Source organism: Ranitomeya imitator, chromosome 4 (genome assembly GCF_032444005.1).
Source record: "Ranitomeya imitator isolate aRanImi1 chromosome 4, aRanImi1.pri, whole genome shotgun sequence".
Lineage (NCBI taxonomy): Eukaryota > Metazoa > Chordata > Amphibia > Anura > Dendrobatidae > Ranitomeya > Ranitomeya imitator.
The window spans coordinates 532,184,768-532,211,876 of NC_091285.1; the positions used below are offsets into that span (position 1 = coordinate 532,184,768).

The 27,109-nt window shown below is 46.0% G+C and overlaps 1 protein-coding gene across 4 annotated transcripts in view; it reads right to left on the reverse strand.

The window, feature by feature from the left end:
* Positions 1 to 27,109, reverse strand: part of ARNT2 (aryl hydrocarbon receptor nuclear translocator 2) — a 147,117-nt gene that overhangs the window by 99,692 nt on the left and 20,316 nt on the right. For 2 of the 4 annotated variants that reach the window (XM_069766201.1, XM_069766204.1), the window contains 2 exons: positions 16,611 to 16,722; positions 4,348 to 4,395 (listed from right to left, as the gene is read on the reverse strand). In XM_069766201.1, the coding sequence (XP_069622302.1) occupies positions 4,348 to 4,395; positions 16,611 to 16,722 (160 nt within the window). The remainder of the gene's footprint in view (positions 1 to 4,347; positions 4,396 to 16,610; positions 16,723 to 27,109) is intronic. The other 2 variants (XM_069766202.1, XM_069766203.1) reach the window with 1 other exon arrangement.

Sequence of the window (27,109 nt, forward strand, 5' to 3'; positions counted from 1 at the left end):
ACGGCACCACGTGACCACTCATACAGGAGAAGGTGTGGCGCAGACAGGATGCTGCGAGGGAGCCAGGTGAGTATTTTATTACCAGCGGGCGGGCGCACAGGGGGTGGGAGGGGGTTGGGGACATGGATCTTTATTTAAAAGAAAAAAAAGAAAAAAAAAAAGGATTTTTCATATCTTCTTTCCAGCGAACGCTGTTGGAGAGAAGATATGAATGGCGGCTTCAGCACCAGATGCAGGGGACAGCGCTTATCTCTAGCGCTGTCTCCTGCACGCTCCGTGTGGTACCCAGTCGGCACATGGGCGGCACACATGTGCCGCACGTGTGCCACACGGATGGCCTACGTGAGCTCACAGACACAGATAACTCCGGTACCAATTTTTTTCGGTACCGGAATTATCTGGACGTGTGAGACTGGCCTAAGATAATGCACATTGCAACACATCAAGTCACTTAATAGCGAAATTACTGACAGCGGAGATCCTCAATATCAATGATATACATTATGCTTAAAAATGTCACATAGCTTGGCCCGCGGTGTCATCACAGGTATATGAAGTAAGGGTATAGCAATACACACTGTGCATATTTATGAGTGAGCGTCTCAATTCTACAGAACGCTCCTGCTGTGGATTTCCCACTGTGTAAAGACCTCTATAACATCTTTTGGTACATGCTTCCCTGACAGTGGAATGCAGGCCAGGACGAGGACACTAGGAAGCAGGGAGAGATGCAGAGCAATGAATGATGACAGGTCAGGAATCCAACTCCTGCAAGACATAGCGCCAGCAACCCCCAGACCGTCTACTGGGTCATCATCCCACTCCATTAGTAACCACATGACAGATACCGGAACTCAAGGATCCCATACTTCTCTGCAGCTTAGATTGATTAAATACTTGGCTACCTGAAGGTTTTTTTTCCCTTTTGCACATTAGTAGTTAATTATAATTGCAGCAAAGTACCTGTTGGAAATACAGGGATGGGACCCCAATCATCAAAATCACAGCAATGACACCTAATAGCTATGAAGGATAGAATATATTAAATGGTGCTTAAAGAGAATCTGCTGCTAGGTTTTTGCAATCGCACATGAGAGCAGCATGCTATACAGAGACCCTGATGCCAGCAATGTGTCACTTAGGCTGGGGACACACTAGCGTATCACATCCGATGCGATATGCTAATGACACTCGGCTCCTGCTCTGCTGCGAGTGTTTTCCGAGTGTCATTGCTCTGTGCTCCAATCGTTCCGCATGAGAGAATAGCGGCACAGGCGTGGAGGAGACACAGAAAGTAATTTCTCCATCACCTCCACTGTTGGCGTCGGCGGGAATTGCACTGCACTTGAGTGACATCCGAGCGCAGTGTGATGTTTAACACGCTCCCACAGACTTATATGGGTGCATGCGATCCGAAGTTAGCATGAAATCGCAGTATGCTGCCTTTTTTTTCAATCCAATCGGCGCAGGGAAAATATAAAGTATATTGCCCAGCCACATAGTATATTGCCCAGCCACGTAGTATATTGCCTAGCCACGTATGTCACAGGTTACAAAATAAAAAATAAACATACTCACCTTTGGATCCAAGGGCCCATTGTAGTTCTAACATACTCACCTTCAGATCCGAGGGCCCCTTGTAGCGCGCGGCTGCCGCCATCTTCCGTTCCCAGGATGCATTGCAAAATTACCCAGATGACTTAGCGGTCTTGCGAGGCCGCTAAGTCTTCTGGGTAATTTCGCAATACATCGCCGGGAACGGAAGATGGCGGCCGGCTCTGCGGACATCAGAGGGTGAGTATAACAGATTTTTTGTTTTTTTTAATTATTTTTAACATCACATTTTTTACTATTGATGCCGCATAGGCAGCATCAATAGTAAAAAGTTGGGGACACACAGGGTTAATAGCGGCAGTAACGGAGTGCGTTACCCGCGGCATAACACGGTCCGTTACCGCCGGCATTAACCCTGTGTGAGCGGTGACTGGAGGGGAGTATGCGGGCGCCGGGCAGTGACTGTGGGGAGTAAGGAGCGGCCATTTTCTTCCGGACTGTGCCCGTGCCTGATTGGTCGTGCTGTTTTGCCGCGACCAATCAGCGACTTGGATTTCCTTGACAGACAGAGGCTGCGACAAATGAATATCCGTGACAGAAAGAAGGAAAGACAGAAAGACGGAAGTGACCCTTAGACAATTATATAGTAGAAGAGTTCTGCACACTAATAGGTTCTTAGACTGACGAAAAAAACCCTGTTTGATCGTTAGTGGGGCAGATTGGATAGCTATAGGCTAGAGTATAAATGACCAGCTGACTATATGCTTTCATGTAATTTTTACTATATTGGATTGTACAGTTATATGAAAAAGTTTGGGCACCCCTATTAATCTTAAGCTTAATGTTTTATAAAAATTGTTTTTTTTGCAACAGCTATTTCAGTTTCATATATCTAATAACTGTTGGACACAGTAATGTTTCTGCCTTGAAATGAGGTTTATTGTACTAACAGAAAATGTGCAATCTGCATTCAAACAAAATTTGACAGGTGCATAAGTATGGGCACCCCACCAGAAAAGTGACATTAATATTTAGTGGATCCTCCTTTTGCAAAAATAACAGCCTCTAGTCGCTTCCTGTAGCTTGTAATGAGTTCCTGGATCCTGGATGAAGGTATTTTTGACCATTCCTCTTTACAAAACAATTCCAGTTCAGTTAAGTTTGATGGTCGTCGAGCATGGACAACCCTCTTCAAATGATCCCACACATGTTCAATGATATTTAGGTCTGGGGACTGGGATGGCCATTCCAGAACAGTGTAATTGTTCCTCTCCATGAATGCCTGAGTAGATTTGGAGCGGTGTTTTGGATCATTGTCTTGCTGAAAGATCCATCCCCTGCGTAACTTCAACTTTGTCACTGATTCATGAACATTATTGTCAAGAATCTGCTGATACTGAGAGGAATCCATGCGTCCCTCAACTTTAACAAGATTCCCAATGCCGGCATTGGCCACACAGCCCCAAGGCATGATGGAACCTCCACCAAATTTTACTGTGGGTAGCAAGTGTTTTTCTTGGAATGCTGTTTTTTTGGGCCGCCATGCATAACGCCTTTTTGTATGACCAACAACTCAATCTTGGTTTCATCAGTCGACAGGACCTTCTTACAAAAATAAATTGGCTTCTCCAAATGTGCTTTTGCATACCTCAGCCGACTGTTTGTGGTGTGCTTGCAGAAACGGCTTCTTTCGCATCACTCTCCCATACAGCTTCTCCTTGTGCAAAGTGCGTTGTATAGTTGACCGATGCACAGTGACACCATCTGCAGCAAGTTGATGCTGCAGCTCTCTGGAGGTGGTCTGAGGATTGTCCTTGACTGATCTCACCATTCTTCTTCCCTGCCTTTCTGATGTTTTTCTTGGCCTGCCACTTCTGGCCTTAACAAGAACTGTACCTGTATTCTTCCATTTCCTTACTATGTTCCTCACAGTGGAAATTGACAGGTTAAATCTCTGAGACAGCTTTTTGTATCCTTCCCCTGAAAAATTATGTTGAATAATCTTTGTTTTCAGATCAATAGACAGTTGTTTTGAGGAGCCTATGATGCCACTCTTCAGAGGAGATTCAAACAGGAGAACAACTTGCAAGTGGCCACTTTAAGTAGCTTTTCTCATGATTGCATACACCTGGCTATGAAGTTCAAAGCTCAATGAGGTTAGAAAACCAAAAAAAGTGCTTCAGTAAGTCAGTAAAAAGTAGGAAGGAGTATTTAAAACAAGAAAATGATAAGGGTGCCCATACTTATGCACCTGTCACATTTTGTTTGAATGCAGATTGCACATTTTCTGTTAGTACAATAAACCTCATTTCAAGGCAGAAACCTTACTGTGTCCAACAGTTATTAAATATATGAAACTGAAATAGCTGTTGCAAAAAAAAAACAATTTTTTATAAAACATTAAGCTTAAGATTAATAGGGATGCCCAAACTTTTTCATATAACTGTATGTCTGTGCTCTCAACCTGTATGATATTGGGATGAACATAGCTGGAAATGTGAATACTGTGGGCAGAAATCAAATTGTTAATGGCTAAACCTTTACAATAAGCACAAAGAATATAAGGCTGCGACTACACCTGTGCCTATGGGTGAATATAATGCACCAGACATCAGTATAAATAGTCCTGCGCAGCACCACTGGGAAACATTATCAGCAATCTCCTACCTTACCTCTCAGCTTCCATCACTTGTAATCATACCTATAGAAAGCAAAGGAGAAACATTAACATAAAGCAAGAAAAGTAAAAGTATGAAGAGGAATCAAGGCAGCAAGTAGGGAGTATTCACCAACCTGGAAAATTTACTGGGCCCTTCTCCATCTTCATCATCAAACTCCATACTAAAAAAGGATAAGGAAGAGGAACAGGCCTTAGTTCATTTTGAACCATTCTACAGCCTCCTTACACCTTTGATAGCTGTGTGCCAAATAATAAATTCCCCAACATCCATCTTTCCGACTCGCCCATCCACAGGGGGACATTCATGGCACGAGCATTCACTGCAGCAGCTGGCACAGAGACGTCTATACAAGTGTGCATGCGCCTAATCCAGGTGAATGGGGTTTAGGGTGGCAGATGCATGGCATCACCCACAACCACAATTGCACAGATGAGCTCTGCTGTGTAGTGTGGCGCTCCGCTGAGCATCACTGCCCATTCATCTGCTGATCAGCGGGGGCCCCTAGATATGTCCTGATAATACATCCAGAGGGATGGGTAGGGGAGGGTGGCATCCTTTATTATTTTAAGGACCACGCTTTATATATGTGTATATACACATAGACATACACATATGTCCAAATATAGATCCAATGGCCAACACTATAGACCTGCTAGTGCCAGATCAAATCACGTTTCCATTAAGCTGACATGGGACTTTTTAGCACATTGACAATACATATAGAGAAGGCCACGTCTCAGCACCGCGAGTTATAACTTTTCCCACCATCCTGGTCAGGAAACAGGAAACACAGGAGATGTGAGGCATGGACCTGCTCTGCACAAACGCACGCCTCTCTTCCCACTGATAGCCGGATGATTCTTCGCTCACACGGAAGGGAGGACACATCGGCATTCCCAGATGAATCGTTCAAAGGTAGAAAGTGTCTGACAGCTCACATCCTCCTCAGCCACCACAGGCGAGGCAAGCTTCTGTTCCTCTGGGAAGTCCTCAGGATGATCGTCCCTCATTACAAGATACAAAGACGTTCCTGCTTCTGATAAGTTCATCTGGAATCAGGCTCAGCAGAATGCCACAGCCCTTGTACACGTTCGGTACGCCGTAGCCCTTGTACACCTTCTGTACGCCGTAGCCCTTGTACACTCTCGGTACGCCATAGCCCTTGTACACCTTCTGTACGCCGTAGCCCTTGTACACTCTCGGTACGCCATAGCCCTTGTACACCTTCTGTACGCCGTAGCCCTTGTACACTCTCGGTACGCCATAGCCCTTGTACACCTTCTGTACGCCGTAGCCCTTGTACACCTTCCGTACGCCGTAACCCTTGTACACCTTCCGTATGCCGTAAACTTTGTACACTCTTGGTACGCCGTAGCCCTTGTACACTCTCGGTACGTCGTAGCCCTTGTACACCTTCTGTACGCCTTAGCCCTTGTACACTCTCGGTACGCCCATAACCCTTGTACACTCTCGGTACGCCGTAGCCCTTGTACACCTTCCGTACGCCGTAACCCTTGTACACTCTCGGTACGCCGTAACCCTTGTAAAATCTCGGTACGCCGTAGCCCTTGTACACTCTCGATACGCCGTAACCCTTGTACACTCTTGGTACGCCATAGCCCTTGTACACTCTCGGTACGCCGTAGCTCTTGTACACTCTCGGTACGCCGTAACCCTTGTACACTCTCGATACGCCGTAACCCTTGTACACTCTCGGTACGCCGTAGCCCTTGTACACTCTCGGTACGCGGTAGCCCTTGTACACTCTCGGTACGCCGTAGCTCTTGTACACTCTCGGTACGCGGTAGCCCTTGTACACTCTCGGTACGCGGTAGCCCTTGTACACTCTCGGTACGCTGTAGCCCTTGTACACTCTCGGTACGCGGTAGCCCTTGTACACTCTCGGTACGCCGTAGCTCTTGTACACTCTCGGTATGCCGTAGCCCTTGTACACTCTCGGTATGCCGTAGCCCTTGTACACTCTCGGTATGCCGTAACCTTTGTACACTCTCGGTACGCCGTAGCCCTAGTACACTCTCGATATGCGATAGCCCTTGTACACTTTTGGTACACCATAGCCCTTGTACACTCTCAGTATGCCATAGGCTTATTCCTCAATACTTCAGCTGTCTATGTGGATTTTTTATTCTTTCCAGGAATACAATAATACCATGCTATAATGTCATAGGCTTGTTATACTCTTCTCTGGACCTGTTTATCCAGCTATTTCTTAAGGTACCTTCACACTGAACGATATCGCTAGCGATCCGTGACGTTGCAGCGTCCTGGCTAGCGATATCGTTGTGTTTGACACGCAGCAGCGATCAGGATCCTGCTGTGCCATCGTTGGTCGCTGCAGAAAGTCCAGAACTTTATTTCGTCGCTGGACTCCCTGCAGACATCGCTGAATCGGCGTGTGTGACGCCGATTCAGCGATGTCTTCACTGGTAACCAGGGTAAACATCGGGTTACTAAGCGCAGGGCCGCGCTTAGTAACCCGATGTTTACCCTGGTTACCAGCGTAAAAGTTAAAAAAAACAAACATTACATACTTACCTTCGCTGTCTGTCCTCGGCGCTGTGCTTTCCTGCACTGACTGTGAGCGCCGGCCAGCCGGAAAGCACAGCGGTGACGTCACCGCTCTGCTTTCTGGCCGCTGTGCTCACAGTCAGTGCAGGAAAGCAGAGCGCCGGGGACAGACAGCGGAAGGTAAGTATGTAATGTTTGTTTTTTTTACTTTTACGATAGTAACCAGGGTAAACACCGGGTTACTAAGCGTGGCCCTGCGCTTAGTAACCCGATGTTTACCCTGGTTATCAGCATCGTTGGTCGCTGGAGAGCGGTCTGTGTGACAGCTCTCCAGCGACCAAACAGCGACGCTGCAGCGATCGACATCGTTGTCGGTATCGCTGCAGCGTCGCTTAGTGTGAAGGTACCTTTAGAGATATCTATTAGGTGACTATATATATATGGCCGCTATTCTGGCTTACTTATGAGCAGTCAACCAGCTATCATAGACCCCTTAATGGTAAATCTTAATGAAACAGCGATGCAGGGGTAGGCTTGTAGAGATACCATAGCTCAGCCATGTCACTTACCAACACCCTCAAACACGTGTAGTGAAATTGCTGTTGTTCGCAGTCTTCTCATTTATAAAGTGGTTGCACAGCACTCATGTTCTGCTTCACTGACGGACTCGCATGCACCAGACTATTCTACAGTCTTGTAATAAGCCAATAAAGGCCCGTCTGGTAGAGCAGATAATTGGGAATTCGCTAGCACGCTTTTTCACCTATTATCAGCACAATTCTCATTTATCAAGTGATTGGATTGCTCAAGCCGGCATTAAAATCATTATCATCAGCAGCATATTGTCCTGTGTGCCGATAACCATGAGATCATGTGTGCACAGAACAATCATATTTCTGCTCAGACTGTGTAAATAGGCCGATAAATTGCTTTACAGCCTTGATCAGTAGGTGTAAATGAATGACGAGCACCTATAGGCCGGGGTCACACGAGCGTATAACACGGCCGAGTGCTACCTGATGTTTTATAGGATAGCACTTCGCCCAATGTTATTTTATGGGGCAGAGCAGATCTGCGATTATTTTCTCATGCCGATTTGGAATGACAAAGCATGCTGTGTGTGGCAGTGTATATCGACGGCCCATACAAGTCAATGGATTCATAACATCGGACTGCACTCGGATGTCATCCCAGTGCTGCCCGATATACGCACAGTCAGGCCATGGAAACATGTTTTTCTATCTCCTCCGCACCTGTGCTACCGAGCCTCCTTATCATGTCGATCCAACGCCATACACTAGCGTGACTCCAGCCATAACACCAGAAAGATCTGTCCACGAGGTGATGTCAAAAAATGAAATTAGATGCTCGCAGTGGCTTTCTGGGTTTTAACTCCAGGCAATCGCTGCAGCTAGGTCCACGTTTTCCTAGGATACTGCCTAGAAAAGCAAAAAGGTGACCGTGGATTACGGTGCACTGTCAACTTTATCTCGTGGCCAGTGTTACAAATATTGGAGGAAACTTTCTGCTGTGCATGAAGCACCAGGCCAGGAGCGGCCTCAGACTGGAGGTAAACGTCACATTCACTGCTAGCAACCCACTGGGAGAAATGTGACACAAAAGGGGGAGATGTTGTAAGACTTTGAAAGTGGCTCAGCACAGCCAATTTATTGGTTTCTTTAATTTTTACATCCTGGACTGGAAAAATGAGAGCTATAATCTGATAGATGCCACTAGGTTTTCCCTTCCACTGTGTACTAGTGACATGCATGGTGTACTCACCTAGGTAACAATGTAGGGAATAAGAGACCATGGCTCCTGGGACACAGCACGATACTGCCATCTACTGATCACATCCCAACACTGCACAACTGGAAGGAAAACTTTTTGGAATATTTGTTTCAAAGTTAAAGCTTTGAATATAAAGCCTTCTTACACGTGGAAAGCTCTGTTCTCTCTACATTTGTGACTTGGCATTCGGACGTTAGACTTTATATATATATATAAGTTGTGGATACTGTCAGGATTTTAGTATGGATTTTATGACTAACTCCTGAAAAAAAAAATCCAATAGCATTCCTCCTGCATGCCCGTTAATAGATTAAACAGTGTTTAATGCACAATATGCTCCAGAAAGAATTGAAAGAGGTCGTCTGTGCTGTGAAGTCAGCGCCATGACATTACTATGCGGCTGCTTCACACCCAGGCAGCAGATATTCCTCAGAATGGAAGCTCCTAATGACAAACCAGACACTATGGACATGTCCTGACACAGCTGTGCCGGATCCAGGTCCAAACGGATCGCAGTAAGTCCTGATCCTGACATTTTCACTGACTTATTAGGTCGGTCAGGTTCCCAGGACTGTTGACTAAGTGCGGAAAATAAGTATTTGATACACTGACCATTTTGCAAGTATTCCCACCTACAAAGAGTGGAGGGGTCTGTCATTTTTATCGTAGGTACACTTCACATGTGATAGGCAGAATCTAAAAATAAAAAAACAAAAAATCCACATTGTATGATTTTTAAATAATTAAATTGCATTTTATTGCATGAAATAAGTATTTGATCACCTACTTATCAGCAAGAATACTGGCTCTCACAGACCTGTTAGTTTTTCTTTTAGAAGTCCTCCTATTCTGCACTCATTACCTGTATTAATTGCTCCTGTTTGATCTCATTACCTGTACAAAAGACAACTGTCCACACACTCAATCACAATCCAACCTCTCCACCATGGCCAAGACCAAAGAGCTCTCTAAGGACACCAGGGACAAAATTGTAGACCTGCACAAAGCTTGGATGTGCTACAGGCCAATAGGCAAGCAGCTTGGTGAGAAGGCAACGACAGTTGTCACAATTATTAGAAAAGGGAAGAAACACAAGATGACTGTCAATCTTCCTTGGTCTGGGGCTCCATGCAAGATCTCACCTCGTGGGGTAAGGATGATTCTGAGAAAGGTCAGGAATCAGCCCAGAACTACACGGGAGGACCTGGTCAATGAGCTGAAGAGAGCTGGGACCACAGTCTCACATATTACCATTAGTAACACACTACGCAGTCATGGATTAAAATCCTGCAGGGCGCTCAAGGTCTGACCTCTGTAATTGCAAATAAAAGTTTCTGTACCAAATATTAAGTTCTGTTTTTCTATTGTATCAAATACTTAGTTCATGCAATAAAATGCAAATTACTTATGTAAAAATCATACAATGTTCTCTGGATTTTTTTTTTAGATTGTCTCTCACAGTTGAAGTGTACATACGATAAAAATTACAGACCTCTCCATTCTTTGTAGGTGGGAAAACTTGCAAAACTGTCAGTGTATCAAATACTTATTTTCCTCACTGTAGCTCTGCATGCAAAATGTTTTCAGTGTCCTAAAGTTGTGGAACCCCAAAGGTAAGAAGAAATATATTAATTAATATTTCATACAGGAGAAAAACACAATGTAAAATTGAAAATTAATCATCGATCAGTCTTATTGTAGTTGGAATTATCAAAATATGTGTTGGACAATACAAAATCAATCATCTCTCAGTGAAGCAGAAACATAATGTCAATGCCAGGGCCTGTGCTGAGTAAGCTGCCATTTCTAGTGCTCGCTGTACAGGACATTAGTTGTATGATGCTGCCCTCCGGTGGCAGAGTCCGCACATTAAACTAGCATAACACGGACTTGTATTTCCACATACAAGACAGGACGTTTTCACAAATTTGTAATAGAAATATATAATAGCTGCCCAGATAAACTACAAAAAAAAAATAACTGCAAAATGTCTTTCATTTAGCATAAATACAGATGTTATCAGCCATAGATAAATCTACTGGGAGTCTTGGGTAGCCTTCAATCCATCTACTTTACAATCCTAGACTCAGACGGCTGCTCTGTTTCCCCCATACTTTACACTGCAGTATTAGGACTGTTCCAGATGGCAGTGATGATCGGTCCGATGTCAGATTGCAAAGCACGGGCTGTGTGGTAGATTGATAGATTTCCATGAGGCTGTCACGCTCGGGTCAGGAGATGTGCGGCCAGCCCGTGCTTTGCAATCTGACATCGGAGCGATCATCACTGACATATGAAACAGCCCTTACTGGTCCAGGTTGGCACAACCTCACCCCAAGCACACCAGGACATAGAGAGGTGTCATCGTCAGAGCGAGGATAGACTGATTCTGGACTACAATGGGAGAAGGTGGCAATGGTCAGACAGTAAAGTTACATTCATATCCACAGGAAATGTCTCACATGGGTATAGAAGATGTGGAGGATCCATATCTATCTCAATAACGGGGTCCCATCATGTGCTGGTTTCCAACTACCTCTCTGCAGAAAGATGCCGTTCCCACACATTGTGGCTATGTCAGATGGGAAAACCTCTTTAAGCTTAACAACATTAATTTATTGAACTTTTAGTTCAGAAAACGGAAAATCACGCGCCTCTCCTGACCTTGCCGTGGACAATAGACAATTCCCAGTTCCCTTGGCTTGGCCCCATTCTGTATGACTACACTGACACATATGCAATGGAACCGAAAATGAAAGTGCAGAATTTCAGGAGACCGTGCAGCAGACGTCAGGGTCTCCATAGAACTTTATAAGCACCAGCTGACATCTCCTAGCTCAACAATGAATCCAGATTACAGAGTGACAGATCAGTCCAGGAGAAAGAAGCAGGTTTATCTAATTGGATAAATCACTAAAGTTTCTTATTTTCACATGTACCGATGATTTATTGGGGCTGTGACCACTGTATAGACTGATGTGGCTAATGAACAGAGACACTACTGGGGCTGTGACCACTGTATAGACTGATGTGGCTAATGAACAGAGACACTACGGGGGCTGTGACCACTGTATAGACTGATGTGGCTAATGAACAGAGACACTACTGGGGCTGTGACCACTGTATAGACTGATGTGGCTAATGAACAGAGACACTACTGGGGCTGTGACCACTGTATAGGCTGATGTGGCTAATGAACGGAGACACTACTGGGGCTGTGACCACTGTATAGACTGATGTGGCTAATGAACAGAGACACTACTGGGGCTGTGACCACTGTATAGGCTGATGTGGCTAATGAACGGAGACACTACTGGGGCTGTGACCACTGTATAGACTGATGTGGCTAATGAACAGAGACACTACTGGGGCTGTGACCACTGTATAGGCTGATGTGGCTAATGAACAGAGACACTACGGGGGCTGTGACCACTGTATAGACTGATGTGGCTAATGAACGGAGACACTACTGGGGCTGTGACCACTGTATAGACTGATGTGGCTAATGAACGGAGACACTACGGGGGCTGTGACCACTGTATAGACTGATGTGGCTAATGAACAGAGACACTACTGGGGCTGTGACCACTGTATAGACTGATGTGGCTAATGAACAGAGACACTACGGGGGCTGTGACCACTGTATAGACTGATGTGGCTAATGAACAGAGACACTACTGGGGCTGTGACCACTGTATAGACTGATGTGGCTAATGAACAGAGACACTACGGGGGCTGTGACCACTGTATAGACTGATGTGGCTAATGAACAGAGACACTACTGGGGCTGTGACCACTGTATAGACTGATGTGGCTAATGAACAGAGACACTACTGGGGCTGTGACCACTGTATAGGCTGATGTGGCTAATGAACAGAGACACTACGGGGGCTGTGACCACTGTATAGACTGATGTGGCTAATGAACGGAGACACTACTGGGGCTGTGACCACTGTATAGGCTGATGTGGCTAATGAACAGAGACACTACTGGGGCTGTGACCACTGTATAGACTGATGTGGCTAATGAACGGAGACACTACTGGGGCTGTGACCACTGTATAGACTGATGTGGCTAATGAACAGAGACACTACGGGGGCTGTGACCACTGTATAGACTGATGTGGCTAATGAACAGAGACACTACTGGGGCTGTGACCACTGTATAGACTGATGTGGCTAATGAACAGAGACACTACTGGGGCTGTGACCACTGTATAGGCTGATGTGGCTAATGAACAGAGACACTACTGGGGCTGTGACCACTGTATAGACTGATGTGGCTAATGAACGGAGACACTACTGGGGCTGTGACCACTGTATAGGCTGATGTGGCTAATGAACAGAGACACTACTGGGGCTGTGACCACTGTATAGACTGATGTGGCTAATGAACGGAGACACTACTGGGGCTGTGACCACTGTATAGACTGATGTGGCTAATGAACAGAGACACTACGGGGGCTGTGACCACTGTATAGACTGATGTGGCTAATGAACAGAGACACTACTGGGGCTGTGACCACTGTATAGACTGATGTGGCTAATGAACAGAGACACTACTGGGGCTGTGACCACTGTATAGGCTGATGTGGCTAATGAACAGAGACACTACGGGGGCTGTGACCACTGTATAGACTGATGTGGCTAATGAACGGAGACACTACTGGGGCTGTGACCACTGTATAGACTGATGTGGCTAATGAACGGAGACACTACGGGGGCTGTGACCACTGTATAGACTGATGTGGCTAATGAACAGAGACACTACTGGGGCTGTGACCACTGTATAGACTGATGTGGCTAATGAACAGAGACACTACGGGGGCTGTGACCACTGTATAGACTGATGTGGCTAATGAACAGAGACACTACTGGGGCTGTGACCACTGTATAGACTGATGTGGCTAATGAACAGAGACACTACTGGGGCTGTGACCACTGTATAGGCTGATGTGGCTAATGAACAGAGACACTACGGGGGCTGTGACCACTGTATAGACTGATGTGGCTAATGAACGGAGACACTACTGGGGCTGTGACCACTGTATAGGCTGATGTGGCTAATGAACGGAGACACTACTGGGGCTGTGACCACTGTATAGACTGATGTGGCTAATGAACAGAGACACTACGGGGGCTGTGACCACTGTATAGACTGATGTGGCTAATGAACAGAGACACTACTGGGGCTGTGACCACTGTATAGACTGATGTGGCTAATGAACAGAGACACTACTGGGGCTGTGACCACTGTATAGGCTGATGTGGCTAATGAACAGAGACACTACGGGGGCTGTGACCACTGTATAGACTGATGTGGCTAATGAACAGAGACACTACTGGGGCTGTGACCACTGTATAGACTGATGTGGCTAATGAACAGAGACACTACTGGGGCTGTGACCACTGTATAGACTGATGTGGCTAATTAACGGAGACACTACTGGGGCTGTGACCACTGTATAGACGGCTGTGGCTAATGAACGGAGACACTACTGGGGCTGTGACCACTGTATAGACTAATGTGGCTAATGAATGGAGACACTACTGGGGCTGTGACCACTGTATAGACTGATGTGGCTAATGAATGGAGACACTACTGGGGCTGTGACCACTGTATAGGCTGATGTGGCTAATGAATGGAGACACTACTGGGGCTGTGACCACTGTATAGACTAATGTGGCTAATGAATGGAGACACTACTGGGGCTGTGACCACTGTATAGGCTGATGTGGCTAATGAATGGAGACACTACTGGGGCTGTGACCACTATATAGACTGATGTGGCTAATGAACGGAGACACTACTGGGGCTGTGACCACTGTATAGACTGATGTGGCTAATGAATGGAGACACTACTGGGGCTGTGACCACTGTATAGGCTGATGTGGCTAATGAATGGAGACACTACTGGGGCTGTGACCACTGTATAGACTGATGTGGCTAATGAACGGAGACACTACTGGGGCTGTGACCACTGTATAGGCTGATGTGGCTAATGAATGGAGACACTACTGGGGCTGTGACCACTGTATAGGCTGATGTGGCTAATGAACAGAGACACTACTGGGGCTGTGACCACTGTATAGGCTGATGTGGCTAATGAACAGAGACACTACGGGGGCTGTGACCACTGTATAGACTGATGTGGCTAATGAACAGAGACACTACTGGGGCTGTGACCACTGTATAGGCTGATGTGGCTAATGAACAGAGACACTACTGGGGCTGTGACCACTGTATAGACTGATGTGGCTAATGAACAGAGACACTACTGGGGCTGTAACCACTGTATAGACTGATGTGGCTAATGAACGGAGACACTACTGGGGCTGTGACCACTGTATAGGCTGATGTGGCTAATGAATGGAGACACTACTGGGGCTGTGACCACTGTATAGGCTGATGTGGCTAATGAACAGAGACACTACTGGGGCTGTGACCACTGTATAGACTGATGTGGCTAATGAACAGAGACACTACTGGGGCTGTGACCACTGTATAGACTGATGTGGCTAATGAACGGAGACACTACTGGGGCTGTGACCACTGTATAGGCTGATGTGGCTAATGAACGGAGACACTACTGGGGCTGTGACCACTGTATAGACTGATGTGGCTAATGAACAGAGACACTACTGGGGCTGTGACCACTGTATAGACTGATGTGGCTAATGAACGGAGACACTACTGGGGCTGTGACCACTGTATAAGCTGATGTGGCTAATGAACGGAGACACTACTGGGGCTGTGACCACTGTATGGACTGATGTGGCTAATGAACGGAGACACTACTGGGGCTGTGACCACTGTATAGACTGATGTGGCTAATGAACAGAGACACTACTGGGGCTGTGACCACTGTATACACTGCTGTGGCTAATGAACGGAGACACTACTGGGGCTGTGACCACTGTATAGGCTGATGTGGCTAATGAACGGAGACACTACTGGGGCTGTGACCACTGTATAGGCTGATGTGGCTAATGAATGGAGACACTACTGGGGCTGTGACCACTGTATAGGCTGATGTGGCTAATGAACAGAGACACTACTGGGGCTGTGACCACTGTATAGACTGATGTGGCTAATGAACAGAGACACTACTGGGGCTGTGACCACTGTATAGACTGATGTGGCTAATGAACGGAGACACTACTGGGGCTGTGACCACTGTATAGGCTGATGTGGCTAATGAATGGAGACACTACTGGGGCTGTGACCACTGTATAGGCTGATGTGGCTAATGAACAGAGACACTACTGGGGCTGTGACCACTGTATAGACTGATGTGGCTAATGAACAGAGACACTACTGGGGCTGTGACCACTGTATAGACTGATGTGGCTAATGAACGGAGACACTACTGGGGCTGTGACCACTGTATAGGCTGATGTGGCTAATGAACGGAGACACTACTGGGGCTGTGACCACTGTATGGACTGATGTGGCTAATGAACGGAGACACTACTGGGGCTGTGACCACTGTATAGACTGATGTGGCTAATGAACAGAGACACTACTGGGGCTGTGACCACTGTATAGGCTGATGTGGCTAATGAATGGAGACACTACTGGGGCTGTGACCACTGTATAGGCTGATGTGGCTAATGAATGGAGACACTACTGGGGCTGTGACCACTGTATAGGCTGATGTGGCTAATGAATGGAGACACTACTGGGGCTGTGACCACTCTATAGACTGATGTGGCTAATGAACGGAGACACTACTGGGGCTGTGACCACTCTATAGACTGATGTGGCTAATGAACGGAGACACTACTGGGGCTGTGACCACTGTATAGGCTGATGTGGCTAATGAATGGAGACACTACTGGGGCTGTGACCACTGCATAGGCTGATGTGGCTAATGAATGGAGACACTACTGGGGCTGTGACCACTCTATAGACTGATGTGGCTAATGAACGGAGACACTACTGGGGCTGTGACCACTGTATACACTGCTGTGGCTAATGAACGGAGACACTACTGGGGCTGTGACCACTGTATAGACTGATGTGGCTAATGAATGGAGACACCTGGAATCTTACCCAGAACGTCGTTTTCCGCCCCGTGATGGCAAGGGACCAGCCATTCTGACCTGCCCGGCTGTCATGGGCGCTCCTGGTAATGTCACTGATCCTGGTATTTCTGTGGTCATTTCTGTGAACCAGAAACCAGAATATCATAGATAAATAGTACTTTACAACAAACCACATAGTATGTGCTCCATACAATTATAACAAGTAGATGATGACGTTTTTGCAGATCAAGTATACAAATATTAGAGCTGTTGTTGAGGAGAGCCATCAGATCAAATACTTAATTAACCTCAAGACGTAAGAGATTGAGAGAAGCAACCCATAACATGTATTGTTTAACCTTACATAAGCTTTCTCAGATCAAAGTGAGACCCTAAAGATGGCTGCCATTTCCTGTATCAGCATGCCATGTGCTGATATCCAAGATAACGCCCAGCCTGATGACCTCATGGATCCGCCCACAGTGACGCCCACCTTGATGACCTCATGGATCAACCCATCCTGATGACCTCATGGATCCGCCCATGGACTTGCTCATTGCCCAACCCACTAACCAATGAAATACATCCGATCACTCCCATTTTAAAGCTAACCGAGCCCCCCTTACAGGGGTTATATAAACCTGTGTTCTGATTAAATAAAGTCCTTGGAGCTGAGCCATAGATTGATCAAGGAGAGTTTACATCTGACTGTGTGTTGTCATATGTTATTTCTTTAGTGCGCACCTGATCAATATCCATTAGGCCAGGAGTAGGCAACTGGAGTGAACATTTTAGTAATTGTTCAACCTAACATATTTGTCCGCCCAACCTGGGGTCAGCAGAGGAAGAGCCCTGAACCCTGAGGACCGGCGAGTGGAACAGCAGGACACGCTGATGAATACCCCGAACCTGGAGACTGATCACCTCCTTATCAGAACACGGTACGTCTGCTGATTTTTATAATCTGTAGTCTTTACCTGTGTCCTTCGGGGTATCCTGTGCAGATTGCCTGACCGTGTCCGGTTTTCGTGGTATCTGTAAGACGGTAGAAGGGTCTCTCCACTGCTGGTCATTTAATTGCAAGAATCGTCACATGTTTTAGTTGCCTACTGCCTGTTACGTGTTGTGAAGAGGGGAGATGACTGGTAGTTAAGAGAGCAAGTGGATTTTTTTTTTCAGCGTTAAAGAAAAAAAAAAAAAAGATAAGCAAATATTTCAGTTAAAAAAAAAAATGTATTGTCTGTGGTACAGTACACAGTTGTCGCCTGTGATACGACTTTCAGTTCTGTATAGGACAGACTAGGACCTGGAGTGAATTGACTCGGCCTAGTAGGGGCCCGTTAACTTGGAGTGAGATGACTCAGTTCGAGCCTACTAAATTTAGTTTTGCCTTGTGACCTGGCGTGAATTGACTCAGCACGGGGCCTGGTAATTTAGGAGTAATTTGATTAAGTAGGGAATAATTGGTTTGTAAAGTACGGAACACTGAAGTCAGACAGGGACCACGTGACAAGACGAAATAGGAAGCGTGTGCTGCAGACTCAGTTCTCTTTAGAATCTCAGGTTTGAGTCATCTCCCCCGTCTAATTGTTTGTTTGGTGTTTTATCTTGAGATATATATATATATATATATATATATATCTATAGAAAGATGGAGAAATTAATGCAATTCTGCCGTATTGGCACTAAGCCAAATTCAGATGGCAAGAGAGACCCGTGTACATTAGTGGCGACTCGTGAAGGGAAGAGTCATGTTAAACAATGTAAAAAGCTCATGAAATTGTGTGGAATGCCAGAAGGGGGGAGGTTACAGCCCTTGGAGTGGAAGATTGTCTTGAAAGAAAGAAAAGGTATCCTAGAAGATAATGGATTGTTGTCTACTGCTAGGGCATGGGAAAGAGTCTCTGAAAGTTTGTATATAGAAAATTGGGTAGAAGAGGAAAGGAATAAAAAGGGTAGAGTTTTGAGTTATGTGTATTACAAAAATATATCCTGTGAGCGGCCACCACCGTATAATGGTGGCCCAGAGCCATGTGCTAACTCTGGCGGCAGCCATTTTGTGGATGGGCCATGTGCTAATTCTAATAGCAGCCATTTTGCGAATGGCAAATGTAATTCTGGCAGCAGCCATTTTGTGGATGGCAAAAGTGCTAATTCTAATAGCAGCCATTTTGTGGATGGCAAATGTAATTCTGGCAACAGCCATTTTGTGGATGGCAAAAGTGATAATTCTAATAGCAGCCATTTTGTGAATGGCAAAAGTGTTAGTTGTAATGGCGGCCATTTTGTGGATGGCAAATGTAATTCTGGCGGCAGCCGTTGTGTGGATGGGCCATATGCTAATTCTAATAGCAGCCATTTTGTGGATGGTAAAAGTGCTAGCTCTGGCAGCAGCCATATTGTGGATGGCAAAAGTGCTAATTCTAATAGCAGCCATTTTGTGGATGGCAAATGTAATTCTGGCAACAGCCATTTTGTGGATGGCAAAAGTGCTAATTCTAATAGCAGCCATTTTGCGGATGGCAAAAGTGCTAGCTCTGGCGGCAGCCATTTTGTGGATGGCAAAAGTGCTAGCTCTGGCAGCAGCCATTTTGTGGATGGGCCATGTGTTAATTCTGACGGCGGCTATTTTGTGGATCGCAAATGTAATTCTGGCGGCGGCCATTTTGTGGATGGCAAATATGCTGCTCCAGGTGGTGAACATCTCAGACTAAGGCTACACTCCACATCACTAAATCCTTGTTACCCAGTAATGACCACTAACGGCCAATACTATATTCCTTCGGGAAGTGAATAGGCTTTACCCATGTTTCCTGTCTCAGTGGTTTCCAATGGGGCACCGACCCTTTCCCCTATCACTCCTGTCGTGAATCCAGCAATCCTCCCAACTGGATCGTCCCCGGCACCGACCCTTTCTACTGTCACTTCCACTGCCAATTTAGCCGCACACCCATACGAGATGCTCCAAGCAACGGCCTCTCCTCCCAACGCTTCCACTACAACAGCACTCTCACGTAGTCTACCTAACCCTATACCCAGTACCTCACAGGCTTTCTCGCAGCCAAGCGCACACCTGTATGGGACGGCGGCAACTGTAACAAGGGGGGGCTCAATCTAGGAGGGGGATACCAATAGCACAGGAAGCACAAAGGGGAGGGAATGTTGGCAACCTATTTTTGAAAAAGAACTTCTTGAGGGACCCTTGTTAGTGGTGGGAAAGGGTGACATAACAACAATGGAGACAGACGCTATTGTTAATGCTGCCAATTCTCGGTTAAAGCACAATGGAGGTGTAGCTAGAGCTATAGTGGAAGCAGGAGGGGCGACTATTCAAGCTGACCGTCAAATCATTGTTGAGTCACGTGGTCAGATAGCTGTTGGGAACATAGCAGTTACTAAAGCTGGCAATCTTCCGTGTAGAATGATCATACACGCTGTGACCCCTACCTTTGACCCTATTCATCCAGACGTTTGTGCTCAACAACTTCGTGCAGCAATAACTCGCATTTTAGAGTATGCGAATATTAGTGAGCAGATTGAGACCTTGACAATTCCCGCCATTGGTGTTGGAATTTTTGGTTTCTCTGTTCATGCATGTACAAAGGAAATCGTTAGAATTATAATAAACAAGTGTAGCCCCCCAAGCATTTGCTGCCTCTCTGAAATCAGGTTAATTAGTAATGAGGACAGGACTGTTAAAGCTTTTAAGACTGCCTGCGTTACCTGGACCCCACAACATGATACTGGAGCTGCCCAAATAGAGCCCCTCATTCCAGGACTGTTGCCTCCTCCTGCTCCTCATACACAAGGGATTACATCTGTACTCCCGGTGCCATCTCTACTCCCGCCTCAGGTGCCACCACCAACAGTGCCAATGCTCATGTCTGAGGAGCCCACCCTCTACGTCAAGTTTACACCCCAGCAAGCTGCTACTCTGTTGAACCAACTTCCAGATCCAGAAAAACAGCCGATGCCTTTCTACAGAAGCATGCTTCAAATCCAAAAGAATTACTCAGCCACGTGGCAAGATCCCATTTCCCTGGCAAATCTTAAAGCAGGCGATGCATAGTTGCCTGTTATGGAGATTGCGTTCAATGATGCCTCACTTGCCAGTGACACCACATGGGACTCTGCTATTTTGTTCTGCCAACAACTTAAGAAATGGGCCTCGGATAAGTTGGCTGATCAGTCAACATGTTTCAAGGATGTCACGCAGGAACCAGGGGAATCGGTGGAGAGATATCATGCTCGCTTAGCCCAAATGTTTAATGACCTTGGCTTCAGTAACCAAATAAAAGTTCAACGGACACTGCTCGTCTCTTCTTTTGTTGAAGGCCTTCGGGAAGCCCTGAGGAAGCAATTTCAAGCAATCAGACCTGAATATGCTACATTGGATCCTAAGGATGTTTTAACAATAGCTAAGGGATTCGAAAAAACACTCCCAGAGAAATCGATAACCTCGAACAAAAAGACCCATATTCTATGGACTGATGTGCAATATCAAAACCAGAAACTTCTATCACCTCGTAGCAAAGATGTCTGCTTCAATTGTGGCAACCCAGGTCACCGAAAACGGGATTGCAGGGCCCCTTTTCCAAGATGCAGATTCGGGAATCACAACTAGGATAATCGCAGATTCAACTATCCTCGTTACAATGACCAATACTACAAACGACCAATACAAGCTCAGATGCATCCAGATGTCAATCACACCGCAGCTCTGATGGATCTAAGTACCCAATAGGACAAGGGCATGCCAGTGTCCAATACTTTGGCTTCTATGTCTGGTCCTATAGCCAAAGTAACTATCAACGTTCAAGGCAAACCCTTACCAGTTCTTGTGGATACAGGTGCAGCCAGAAGAGTTATCAGATTACAGGACCTACCTTTTCCAGATCTGATATCCTCTGAAGCCGTGACATGCGTGGGAGTGGATGGCAAGCCTACTTCTAACAAGCTCACCCGTAAGATACAGGTTGGACCATACGAAGATGTGTTTATGCGTCTAGTGGTGTCCCCCACTTGTCCTACCAACCTTCTGGGAGCAGACCTTCTCCAAAAGCTGAGAGCAACTATTGCCTATTCATAAGATGGTCTCACCATCACCATCACTGACCCGCTCGATCCGAGCGAAGAGTGTCAACTTCAAGCTGCACCTCTGCTTATGATGATGGATGAAGCTGCTAACACAGTCTCGAGTGTTCAGCCAGAAGTGATGTCACAAGTTCCATCTACTCTATGGTCTACTGGCCCTGAAGATATTGGACGTCTTGCTGTGCCCCCGATAGGGTCATTCTTAAACCTGGAGCTCAGCTTACTAGGGCGCCCCAATACCCACTCAAATCTGTCCAGGAAGAGTCTTTGGCCACTCAGATCAAGACTCTCTTGGAAACGGGGCACTAGTCAAATGCAACTCTCCATGTAACACACCTTTGTTTCCAGTAAAGAAGAGGACATTAAAAGGAGAAGCCCCAAAGTATCGTATGGTTCAAGATCTCCGGGCTGTTAATGCAGCAACTGTACTAGAAAGTCCCATTGTGCCCAATCCACATACATTGCTGTCGGAAATACCATCAGATGCAGAACGTTTCACTGTCATAGACCTGGCCAATGCTTTCTTCAGCATACCACTGCATCCAGAAGATTGGTACCTGTTTGCTTTCAATTACAGAGGATCACAATATACCTGGATGGTCTTACCACAAGGAGCACAGAACTCACCAAGTCATTTCTCTCAGGCCCTTGCCACTTGTCTACAGCCGTGGAGAGAGATTAGCCATCAAGTTGTCCTCCTTCAATATGTGGATGATCTCCTACTATGCTGTCCTAATCAGGCGACCGCTGAAGAGTCAAGTCTCAGTCTTCTTCTTCATCTTGCACAACAAAACTGTAAGGTGTCCCTCAACAAAGTCCAGCAATGTCAGCCTAAAGTCGTGTTTTTAGGCCACTGTCTCTCTCCAAAATTGAAACACCTGTCGGATGAAAGGAAACTTGCTATTAAGACCGTTCCTCTACCAAAAGGACCTAAGCAGTTACAAGCTTTTTTAGGACTTATCACATATTGTCGCCAATGGATTCTAGACGCTTCCAAGCTAATGCAACCATTGTACGATGACCTTAAGACGTCAGCGTTTCCACTACGTCCCAAATCTGTGGAAGACTTCTACCCTCTTAAACAGGCCATACAGTCTGCACCAGCTCTTGGGATCCCAAATTATCAACCACCTTTTTACTTGTTTGTCAGTGAAGTAGCAGGACATGCTTCCGGAGTCCTAGCACAAAAACATGGGGGAAGAACAAGACCAATCGGCTATTACTCTGCCCGCCTGGACTCGGTGTCTCAAGCTTCCCCGACTTGCCTCAGAGCCGTTCATGCTGCACATATGCTTCTGGACAAAACTTCTGATATCATCTTAGGACATCCGGTTCTCTTAATGGCTCCACACGACATAAAAGCTATTCTAGGCCAGACTCAACCTAAACACCTGTCGCTACAGCGTCATATGAGACTTCAATGTTCCCTTTTGATTCCGGATAATGTCACTCTTGTCCGCTGCACCATCCTCAACCCGTCCACGCTGCTTCCTCTTTCCAGGGGGGATGTGGATGATGATACTAATGCTCTCGGAGAAGATGCCTCTACACACTCAGAGGATCATGACTGTCTCGAACAAATGCAGGAAGAAGCAGCCTCCAAGAAAAACGTGTCTGAAGACCCACTCCCACATGCTGACCTGACGTTCTTCACTGATGGTTCCAGATTTGCTATGAAACAGGAAGGTTCCATACGGGATATGCCGTGGTTACACATGACCAGGTCATCTCAGCTGGATCACTACCACCGCACATGTCTGCACAAGAAGCGGAACTTAAAGCTTTGACGTTGGCTTGTCAGGAAGGGACAGAGAAGGTGGTCAACATCTACATGGATTCAAGATACACTTTCGGAGTGGCTCATGACTTTGGCAGCATCTGGGCAGCCAGAGGATACCTAACGTCCAGTGGAACTCCTGTAAAACATGCTGCTACCATACAAGAACTTGTGGCCGCTCTAGATCTACCTTTGGAGGTTGCAGTGATCAAGATCAAAGCTCACGGGAGATTGGATTCTCCAGAAGTAAGGGGGAACTTCTTTGCTGACAAAACAGCAAAAGCCTATGCTGCGGATCCACTTGGGAAAGAGAAATCAGCGGTGTACGTGTCACAAGACACTGAAGAAGGGACTAAAGGCTCTCTTATGAGGATTATCCATCTACATCAAGACAAGACATCAGATGATGAAAAGAAGTCATGGCAAGAAGGAGGAGCTAAAAAGGATGAAGATGGAGTCTGGAGGATGAACAAAAAGGTCTGTCTACCCCGTAATCTGTACCCCTCAGTGACAGAATGGGCACACGGTATCACCCACAGAGGCAAGAATCAGATGAATGACGTGATTTGGAAGACTTATATGGCACCTGGAATCTCTACTGTCACCCAAAAATATTGCAAGTCCTGCCTTGTGTGTGCAACATGCAATCCAGCACCGCCTCAGAAAGTTACTCAGAAACATTTGGCTAAACCACTCTATCCCTTTCAGAGAATTCAGATCGATCACATTCAAATGCCAAAAGTAGGGAAGTATGAGTATGTACTGGTAGCGACTGACATGTTCTCAGGATGGCCCGAAGCCTATCCAGTAACAAACATGACTGCCAGAGTGACTGTTAAGAGACTGATGACTGAAGTAGTATGCAGATCTGGGGTCCCAGAGGTAATTGAGAGTGACCAAGGACCTGCGTTCACTGCAGCACTGACTAAGGAACTATGGACATTGGTGGGAGCTGATTTGGGTTTACATACTCCATATCACCTCCAGAGCAGTGGGAAAGTAGAAAGACTGAATAGCACCTTCAAAATAAAATACTGAAAGCCTGTCAGGAGGTCAGACTTCCTTGGACAGACATTTTGCCCATTGCCTTATACTCCGTCAGAAACACTCCAAGGGGTCCCACTAAACTTACACCATACGAGATTCTTTTTGGGGGGCCTCCAAGGTTGGGTCAATATTTTCCACAACAGCTAGCCTTAGGAAGTGATACTCTAGTAAAATATGTAATTGCCCTTACTAAAGAACTGTCAGTAACACATGCACAAGTTTTATCATGCATTCCAGATCCAGATTCCAGTGAAGGTACCCATACTTTCCAACCCGGTGACTACGTGCTGGTTAAGAAGTTCGTCAGAAAGACTTCCCTGGAGTTGAGATTTGAGGGTCCAAACCAAGTGCTTCTGACAACTCCTACTTCGGTCAAACTTGAAGGAAGACTGACGTGGATACACGCCTCTCACTGCAAGAAGTTCGTGCCTCCATCAGAACCTTCTACATAATGTTGCATATCCTTTACTTTGTGTGTTGTGCCATTCTATACTCCTTTGTAGGAGCACAACAGGTCGCAATCACCCAAACTGGGGGGTGATCACATTCTGGTATAATACTACTGCACACGTTGCTTCTTTTAAATTTGATTATTGTGATGTAGTACAGTGTGACACTAAGTGGGTTTCCTCACCTTCCACAATGAGTCAACCGGCACAGCTGAGATCAGGACAACAATATATATGTGTTACGGGTGATGGATGGGGACAAACGTGTAGTTCATGGAGGGCGGTCAGGTGGAACACTGGTGAAGATTGGGGGTATAGACCAAACACAGCCTCAAGAAAACAGGATTTACAGGGTAAATCCCTACTCATTAGGATGACACTCTCCCATACAAAAGTCCTCAAGCCCTGTGATACCATTTGCCAATGCAACCCTTTAGTCCTCAACCTGGAGAACCCTCAACCTGGCGATAATGGCACCTATCTGCTGGGTACATATGTAAATGATGTGTGCCAGTTGTGCCCATCTAGGTCAATTCATATTAGCAGATATAAAAGAAATGTCGCCAAAAGATAAAAATAAGCATTCAAACCCTCTAATGTTCTGTATCCAAAAACTTAACAAAATGACAGCCATTGCAAACCCCACATTTGAAGATATTCTTGCCATTGAAACGGGATACACTGAGACCAACTTATGATTGAAGTGGATGAAATATACAGCCAATCAATATAATAAATCCAATTGCTTTGTCTGTGCAGGAGCGAGACCCCACTTAGGATCTGTCCCTTTAGACTTAACCCCAGATGTGGAAAAATGTTTCCTGAGTCTGTTTACTAACAAATCCCTTCATGAAACAAATTGCGAAAACTGGAAAAAGAAGTACCCCATAGTCACAAAAACACCTAATCCAGGTCAAGGCATTACCATATACCCAGGAAAATACACCTGTTACACTAATACTGAAGGGAGCATATTTTGGGGTAATTTCACAAAGGGATATTGCAGCAGATACAGTAATGCAACCAGAGGAGACCTGATCAACCAAACCCAGTCTGTTTCTGATGTTTTCTGGATATGTGGAGACATGAAGATTAGAACTCATTTAGAAGGAGAGTGGATAGGAGAATGTACACTAGCCAAACCCCTAACTTCAGAAAATCTCCACAGAACAAAACGGGAAACAAATTTGGAACCAAAAGGCTGTTTTGACCCCCACATTTATATCGATGCTATAGGAGTCCCAAGGGGGGGGAGGTGTACAGATGAATTTAAAGGGAACCTGTCACCCCGAAAATCGCGGGTGAGGTAAGCCCACCTGCATCAGGGGCTTATCTGCAGCATTCTGTAATGCTGTAGATAAGCCCCCGATGTTACCTGAAAGAGGAGAAAAAGACATTATATTATACTCACCCAGGGGCGGTCCCGCTGCTGGTCCGGTCAAACGGGTGTCTCTGGTCCGCTGCGGCGCCTCCTATCTTCATTATAAGACGTCCTCTTCTGATCTTCAGCCACGGCTCCGGCGCAGGCGTACTTTGCTCTGCCCTGTTGAGGGCAGAGTAAAGTACTGTAGTGCGCAGGCGCCGGGCCTCTCTGACCTTTCCGGCGCCTGCGCACTGCAGTACTATCCTATGATAAAAAAACAGACAATGTGATTTTCTGGGTTTTTTTTTTCTCAGTTTGTCTCCCATAGTTGAGGTCTACCTATGATGTAAATTACAGATGCCTCTCATCATTTTAAGTGGTGGAACTTGCACTATTGCTGACTGACTAAATACTTTTTTGCCCCACTGTATATTCCAGATAATACAGGTCCCACCGGAAAGGTTACAGTAGCCATAAAAAAAGCTGAATTCCCTACAAAAAGAATTTAAAAAAAATTCAGGTGTAGAAGATCCCTGGGACCAGTACTTTTCATGGATGAAGGGATGGCAGAGATGGCTAGCTCAGATAGGCGTAGTTATCCTTGTCGTCCTAATCATTGCAGCTATTATTGTTGGTTGCGTTCTTCCCTGTATAAGGAAGATGATCGAGAAAGGAGTAAAAACATCAGTGCCTATTTTCCTAGCTCAAGAGGTGAGTTATTCTGCAGACATAGAACAGCTAGGCCCTCTTCAGTCTTTTACAGTCCACAACTAGGCAGTCAGAGCAGCTTTATGCAA